At 35.4% G+C, this 8,493-nt stretch overlaps 1 protein-coding gene and 1 long non-coding RNA gene across 2 annotated transcripts; one reads left to right on the top strand and one right to left on the bottom strand.

The window, feature by feature from the left end:
* Nucleotides 1–609: 609 nt before the first annotated feature.
* Nucleotides 610–1,954, top strand: LOC119989037. The gene is made up of 2 exons (XR_005465716.1): nucleotides 610–891; nucleotides 1,688–1,954. It is a non-coding gene; the product is annotated as an uncharacterized LOC119989037 (long non-coding RNA).
* LOC119989036 (lysine-specific demethylase JMJ25-like) lies at nucleotides 1,569–7,415 on the bottom strand. Its single transcript, XM_038834324.1, has 13 exons — nucleotides 7,185–7,415; nucleotides 5,397–5,902; nucleotides 5,156–5,271; nucleotides 4,947–5,046; nucleotides 4,516–4,648; nucleotides 4,367–4,430; nucleotides 3,593–4,289; nucleotides 2,973–3,302; nucleotides 2,529–2,861; nucleotides 2,365–2,437; nucleotides 2,172–2,257; nucleotides 1,950–2,069; nucleotides 1,569–1,864 (listed from the first exon to the last, which is right to left on the bottom strand). Exons 2-13 carry the CDS (start codon nucleotides 5,886–5,888, stop codon nucleotides 1,784–1,786), a joined length of 2,625 nt encoding a protein of 874 aa, XP_038690252.1. The 5' UTR covers nucleotides 5,889–5,902; nucleotides 7,185–7,415; the 3' UTR covers nucleotides 1,569–1,783.
* Between the last annotated feature and the right edge of the window lie 1,078 nt (nucleotides 7,416–8,493).

Genomic DNA, 8,493 nt, shown 5'->3' with positions numbered 1-8,493 from the left:
AAAGGATTTGGTAAATAACACCCGTATACAATGTTGGGCAGGTCGAGGCAAAGCAACAAAATAGGTAAATAATGCCCGTGCACAAGACTTTCGTAGTAAACGAGATTGAAGACATGCAAGATGCAGCAGACCTTACCCCACATAATATGTATATAGGTTATTTTCAGAAATTAAACTTGTGACTTTATGTTAGGTGGCATACCTGCAACTCTAGAGTGGCGGAGGCCTGTTGTAGTCACGCTGTAACACTTTTTTAGGCAACACAAATTTTTATTTTTAAAAATCATAAATGGATAAATCCAACAAGTTTTTTTTTCAAAACAAAAATTAAATTTAAAATGAAAAATATATGACAATTCTAGATCGTCAGAAATAAACTCAAAATATTCGATGTTTTGATTGCGATGGATTTTATTTTTGTTTCGAACAAAAAAATATATCGTTGGATATCATGACACCTAGAACTCTATGACTCAGTCACATATTCGTCTGTGTAATTAATAAAGGAATAAAGGTTTTATATGGGAGGGTAATTTTGACATTTCCAATAAGCTATGAAACCCTAGTTGCAAATTTTCAATATAAAAGGACACTTTGTGAGTTGTTGTTTCTTCTAAAATTGGAGGCCATGGAGGAGGAGGAAGGGATAGATCAATTATTTTCCTTCTGGAGATCTGAGTATTCCAAGGCTTTTTCTTTACAGAAACAAGCATTCAAGGGAAGGAGTTGGGGGTTGAGCTCTCCATGGGTTTTTTTTTTTGGAGTTGATGGGAAAGTATTTGGAGGAATACCTCCAATGAAGAAACTAAATTTGGACTAGTGGTTCTTGAGAGGGTTCAAGGTTGATTTGAAAGGTTTAAGTGATTATGTGCAATGTCCATACAGAAGAAGGTAAGATCTCTTTGAAAAATTAATTTTTGTGCCTTTTTTTCAACAAGATATATGGGATGTGTTTAGTAACGCATAACTTTTCGGATATTTGTATAATCATATAATGCAGGTGATGTCTCTCTACCATTGACATCCTCAAAAGTAATTTTGAAGGTGTACTGGGAAAATTTTTCAGTGTTTAGAGAGTAGGAGCGAATAGTAAGATCTAAAAAGACATTACTTGAAATAGTAATAAATAATATAGATTCTATAAGAGTTGATGAAAGTATAATCCTAGATAGAAATTAATATTGAAAACAAATACGTATAGTGTATTTGCGGTGATTTTCTCAGACTTATATAGTCGAATCCCAAAGTTTTGGAACAAAGACTCTGAGAATGATGATGACATCCTTCCCTTCAAATTTAACGCAGATGAAAAAAAATGAAATTAATAATTTATTATGGTATTTTAGGAGGTTTATTATTTGTTAAATTATGTTTTAGGATTTAAATTTTTTTTTATTATGAGTGGTTTTTTTTTTCTTTTTCCTTTTAAGTATTTGTTTCCTAGCATTTAAATATTTGAAGGTTTTTAAGTTTTGATTAGGGGTGTGTGAAGTCGTATACCGACTATTTATAATTAGTCTGTTTGACAGATAATTTTGAAAGCTGGTAAAAAATGATAGCAGATATGATTCCTAAAAAGATTTGTTAATGGTGGTTGTAAAGGAAAATGAATTGATCTTTGAGTATTGTTTACATTTTTATTTCTACTATGCTTTTCCTTATTTCTTTTGTTTGTAATGCACACCAGCACAGTAAATCAAAGTAGCACAATAAATCATCAAATTATTATGAAGCGGCATCTCCGGTGTTGAAGAAGAAAGCATGATGAAGCGACTTCCTCTAACTACTTGTTACTGGGTTCGTACAAAATTGCTTGCAAGTCCTCGATGGCTTTGTCAATCGCATAAACTATCATTTTCTTAATCTGGTACACAAAACCAGGAAGATGTGTAAGCAAATCAATAAATCAAACAAAAAAAACAATAGCACTATCCTTGGAAAAGGTTTACCTCAAGCTTGTCTTCTCTAGCCCTGTGATTCACAGGAAGTCGACGGAACTCTTCAGTGAGGCGGAGACACTCTCCAATGTTCTCCGGGGAGACAAAGTCCGCAGCCACTTTCGTGCAAGACTGCTTGAGAGAAATAACAAGATTGATGCTTTGCTCTAATTCATGGGAAGCTTACTTGCAACTGAAGAGAGCCAATGAATTTACTAGGAAAATAATTATCACCTTGAGATTTCTAACTTGGTGTGGACACCCCGCCGGAATAAATACAGCCTCTCCAATCCTTTGGTGAAAGGTCCATGGCTCCACTCCTGTAGCATATAGAAATCACATCACATGAATAAGTAAATGTTGAAATTTATAGCTACTACAATGTCATTTAATAATTTCTGCAAGAAAAGTAATATAATTTTCGAACCATATTCCTCTTTCAGCTGTTGTTTGTGCCTCGAACTAAGATAGAAGCATTGATCATGGATTGGATGAAAGACCTAATCATGCAAACAAGAGCACAAGTCAGAATTTTCAACAGAGATGAAATGGGTGAAAAAGTCTCAATTGTTGTAGGTAGATTGTAGTTACCTTTAATACTGGGGAACAGTATGAGTGCCTAAATTCTTTACAATGTTTTATAAGGTAGGCCTCTAACTTGGGAACATCCTCCCTTCTAAAAATATCCCACAAAGCACCGACGGTCTTGTCGGGATTTTCTTCTTTGCAGCAATTGGAGAATCTAGATCCCATCTCACCATCAGAGATTTTCTGTGTTTCATCACATTCAGAGGGGTGCATTAACCAATCATGCATTTGATGCTCTCTCTCATCTTGTTCTTCATGTTTCTTCTTCAATCTTTCAATGGCAAGGCATTGCTCTTCACTTAATTTTGGATCTGCTGTGTGTGTCAGTATATTCACCTACATAAATCAATTATTCAAAGCTCAGATGGCAATGATTTAGGTGACAGATCACAAAGCACTAACATATCAAATAGATGGGATGCCAGGTATGGAGTACAAGGGACATACTGCATCTGACATATCACAGTGAAGCTTTGTGACAGAGTCCCCTCTTCCTAGCTCTTCCGAAACACCGTAAGCAATATAAGTTTTGGGACCCATGTCTGGTTCCAAGATACCGGCTGGAATCTTCACAGCAAGGTTGAGCACACCATCCCTCGGATTGCTGTACTCTTGAAATGGCAATGCACTGATAAATTCATCACAATGGCGGGGCAAAACATCTTCAAACTTGTCAGAAGGTGGCCAGTCTCTCAACTTTAGCATCTCAGGCCACAAGTTAACGTATCTTCTTCCTTCCGTGTAGCCTTCAAAAAACTGGCGGGTGTTTATCTCCACCTATACAGATGCACAAAATTAGCTTATAACAGAGACAATAATATCAAGTCTATCACGTCTCAGGCTGAATGGAATTAGGTTATGGGAGTAGATTCTCCCCATCTTACACTACAACAATGGCACAAAAGGAAAATAATTAAACCATGCTACTAAAGCAGGTGGTAAAAACATAAAGCAAAACAATTAAACCATATAAACATCAGAAAAAGTGATTTTGCTTATTATGCCATTAGAAATGTCGTTTAGAATGAAAGTTTAAAATAAATGCTAGGAGGGATAAGGAAATAAACCTCACAACAAGCTAGGCAATCAATAGCCTTCACTTCGGACGTCTTAGAGCTAGTCAATGGATCCATGTTTTCACATAATGCACGCCACATGACCATCGGTTCCCAGCTCAAACCGGATGTTGCTTCGAGAACGTCACGAACTATAACTGGCTCACCTTTATCCCAATGCTTTTGAAAACACAGAAGCCCTTCATCCTTTTGAGTACTGCTCCAAGTAGGATAATACAAGTAGTTGTCATTAGATGATTTTCGAGAAGCGGCCCTTTGCAACATTTCTTTTCCATCCTCGTCACATTTGCTAGCTAAGAGTCTCTGCCCAGAACTGCTCTTCCTCAACAAAACTTCCGCAGAATTTTCCAGTTTTGAAATCCACCCCAAGGGTAGAATACATTTGAGCTCCAACACACAATCCCCACAACCATCCAGCTCCTTAGGGGCACAGGTGATGCTTCCATCATTCTCAGCATTCCACATCACTGGCTCAATATAAATTTGAGCACTTTCAGAGTGACAATAATTTGCTAGAGGATCTCCACCATGCATATAGTCGAAGCCTCTGTTCACATATTGGAACGTTAGTTCAGCACGAGTTGAAAAACCCCTTTCTCGAATTTCTTGACAACATCTGAGACAGAGTTCATAAGAACATTTCGGACAACTGCGATGTAGGTCAACAATTGAAGTTGCACAATAATCGCTGCAAAACAAAAAAAAGTAACTAAAGATTGCGTATGCTACCCATTTGATTACTAGTCAATACAATATGAAAATTACCAGTAGACCCGTTCATCATTATAACAAACCGTCTGTGGAATCTCAAAGTTTGCATGTGATATCCCTATACACATAAAACTTTCATCAGCAACAAACCATGAAACCAAGACAACATAGAAACTCAAAACTAAAGTCAGGAAAATATATGCCTCTTATGGCAGATTCTGTACGTGTCTCCATTGCTTGCTCTTCACATATTTGTTTTAGAAATGGAAGCAATGATTTGATGAAGTGATGCAAATGTCTCTCTTTTTTACTACGGCTAATGTCCCTCTTCAATGTCTGAAGTCAAAAAAACATGCGGTTGTGATATAACTAAATAAAATTATTAAAAATAAAAAATCATACAGTTATGAGAAAGAATAAATTGTAGTGGAACTTTCACTAAATGAGTTTTGGTTAGGAGTGTTGATTTAAGAGTGTTGATAATGTAAAATTACAAGTGGAATCACCAGTATTTGCTGCTTCATTTATTTATTAATTTTTATAATAGCATAGGGTAAGTAACTCATAAACAAAAATTTCAAAACTATGCTCATAAACAAAAATTACAAAAGTGAAGAGGCCAAGGAGGATGTACCTTAATCAACCCACTAGAATGCAAACACATGTTGCAGTTGCAATTTTTACTACAAAATGGGCATAACTTCGAAATGTCTTTTACAGACATCCGAGGATACCTACATGTTAAAATGGAGAAATCCTATTAAAACTCACAATTCTATCCAAACTCTATATATTGTTATAGAAGATATCAAATAACATTGATGATTTAGATGGCATCCTTACCATTGTTGGATACATTGAGTACAATATACTTTTTTTTCACAGTTTTTGCAAACAACAACAGGTTTTCTTCCACTTCTCATGCACTGATGACACTTTCGATGATTGTCTTTTTTAACCTGCTTAAAGCAAGAATCATTTTTTTTCACTAGACAGCATAGCAAAACTATTTTATTCAAAAGGACTGTAACAATCTATCAGATACAAACAAAAGCCGATAAATGCGTTGGGGGAGATAACTTACCTTGACATTTCTCACCCTGCGTTTGTGACCACTATCAAAGCCTCTACTATACACAAAAAGTGACAAACAAGAAGAAGAAGACGAAGAAGAAGAAGAACACGAGGAAGTAGTCATGGAACCATGAAGATTCAACAATTTCTCGTCTAAGCTTCTTTGGGTCATTGTGGTATCTTCCTTTTTATCCATTTCTACATCAGTAAGACACTTTTTTATGCTCAAGGCACTCCTACGTTTCTTTGGAATTACCATGCCCTCCATTGGGAATTCCAGTTCTCGGGTTAACTTTATTTTCTTGGATGAAGTTTTTATCTTAACAGGGTATGATTTATTCATTCGCCTTTTTCCCCTCTTTGACTTGAGCAAATGATTTTCACATTGCAGGATCTTCCGAACCCTTCTCCTAGTAGTGTGACGAACAACTGTTGAGGATTCTTCAATTCTCTGCATCTTATAATCAATATGACCGCCTATGTGTTGTTCCTTAGGAACCATAGCAATGGTTCTCCCTGCAGAAGAAATAAGAGATTGTAAGTAGAAAACCAAAATGTGACTCTTTCCTGTAACAGGATGATCAAAATAGGATTGTCATCACAGAGCATCATCCACTGCAATGATCTTCCTTTAGCCTTAACAGATTAGTACTCTCAGCTACCTGGATGTTACCAGAACTTACTTTAAAAGAAGCATCACTGATTTTAATAAAGCTTCATGTCGCAGTTTACACTTTTATGAGAATATTACGACTTGAAATGCAGTTTACATTCTACTCTAGATTTATCTAAGGGGCATAGTTTTTACTTTTACCACGAAAGCAAACGAAATTTTACAGTAAACAATTGGGTTGTTTGCAAAGAATAAAGCTTCCATTCGATGCAACATATCTTAAACAACCAAAGATAAGGGAGAGGATTAAAGAAAACCTTCCAGAAACAATTTCATATAACTTGCACAAACTCTATATTACCAAAACTAATTTACATTTTCCGCTTTACACAGGGGGAAAAAGTACAGCTTACATGGTAAGGAGTAACAGAAACTAATCTTGCATCAATCCCCACATGAAGATCCATTAACAATAACCAGCTAATCCCAGATAAACCAAAACTAATTTACATTTACCAGTTTAGAGAGGGAAAAAAAGTACAGTTTACATGGTAAGGAGTAACAGAAACTAATCTTGCATCAATCCCCACATGAAGATCCATAACCAGCTCATTACGAGTAAATCGGTAAAAACAATAACCAGCTAATCCCAGATAAAGCCTTAATAATAAAAGGAAACAGCTAGCTTTAGCGCAACTCAAAAGCATTGAAAATATCAACCCTCGTAATCAAGCATAAAGTACTGAATTCAAAGCAAACAATAGCCACAGATAGCAGTATATGAATAAATAAACAAAAATTTAATCACAAAAACATAGTAAAAAGACGAATGACCAGATAATTCCATCCCATCAGGGGAAATAGAAAGCTGAGTTGACTATAAAAGATGAACGACCAGATAATTCCATCCCAGCAGGGAAAATACAAAGCTGAGTTGACTATAGTCAACTCAACTACCGCATTAAGAACCAATCCCATAAGCAAGGATTTCCTCAAACAAATACATTTTCATTGATTCACAATCTTCAAAACGAAAAAAAATCAATCTCCAGGAAGTAATTAAAAGAAACATCCCAACAAACTCAAACAAAGACCAACCCAGAAAAGGATTAAAAACAAAATCCCGTTTTGATTCCTCTAAACAATACATTGATTTCAGAATGAAAGAAACCGACTGAGACTAACCTTGATCATTCACATAACGCCACCCAATTTCGGTACCGGAAACGTAAAATTGAGTATCGTAAAACTCAGTCGCGTCAATTCCTGTCGATCTCCGGCTAATGAAAGCGAAATTCAATCACACATTCACAAATCACACTCGAAGACAGATTTTGAGAGAGAGCGGATTTTGTGAAAGAAGAAGAATCCTTCCTGGAGACAGCGTAACATACAACACCACAAACACACACGAGGTATCAAGGAAGCTGTTAGCGCACACCGGAAACAATGAGGGGGCCACGTGGCCGTCTAGCTTGGGCTTGGGCCTGCAGTTTCATTCGTCGTTATTCAGTCAATGCATTTAATTATTCTTTCACATAGAAATCAAATCTGATCTGATTTTAAATATATTTTAGTTTAGGAAAGAAAAAAAAAAAGGCTGATTATGACAATAACAAAAATATATAGTTTTGTCAGTTACCTGGCAAGTGGCACCTAGCCATGAAACAAAATTAGTAGAGTTTGACGATGAATATTTAAGTTTTTTTTTAGGAATTTAATTTTGAATGGTATTCATAAATGTTTGCTCCACTAATTCTTTACTTATTTTATTAATACGGATTCGGATAGTGATTCCGCGGAGCTTAACTTATTTGTTAAAAATGCATTTTGAAACTAATTTACCATATTTACTTTTAAATTGTTAGTTTGTATTGTAATCATGAATCTGGACTAATTATTATTTTCATTGTAGATTGTCTCTCGAAAAGCACATAGGTTTTAAGTTTTTCTAGAAAATTGTGAAAAAATTTAGCACAGGGACGGACCCACAACTAAGAAAGTATGGTCAATTGATTCCATTGATTTTTTTTCATATATATAACAAATTTGATTTTGACCCCGCTAATATTTTATCAGGCCAAAAATAAATGTGATTAATTTTGTAAATTGTTAGTAGGCCCATAAATTATCGATAAATCATAAATGAGTTAGTCATGTAAATTATAACTAATGTATTTAAAGGGTCATAACTAATAACTTATCCTTTTTGGATTTTGGTTCTTTTTTTTGTTTGTGAACTGTGAAGATTGAATAGGCTAGTAAGCCCGAAAGCAGACATGGACACTTGAGCAATTGACTCTGCCCCTAGCCCCCTACCACCCTACCATTGAGAAACCCAAGCCTAGCTTATGTGTTATAAATGTATTTTGAAACTAATTACCATATTTGCTAATAAATGTTTGTCTTGTGATCATGAATCTGGACTAACTATCATTTTCATTGTAGACTGTCTATCGACGTTATCCAGAACTTAATTGGAAAAGATCATAGG

This window comes from Tripterygium wilfordii, chromosome 21, assembly GCF_013401445.1.
Source record: "Tripterygium wilfordii isolate XIE 37 chromosome 21, ASM1340144v1, whole genome shotgun sequence".
Classification (NCBI taxonomy): domain Eukaryota; kingdom Viridiplantae; phylum Streptophyta; class Magnoliopsida; order Celastrales; family Celastraceae; genus Tripterygium; species Tripterygium wilfordii.
The sequence above is the reverse complement of the archived record's forward strand: the minus strand, read 5'-3'. Positions and strand labels throughout refer to the sequence as shown.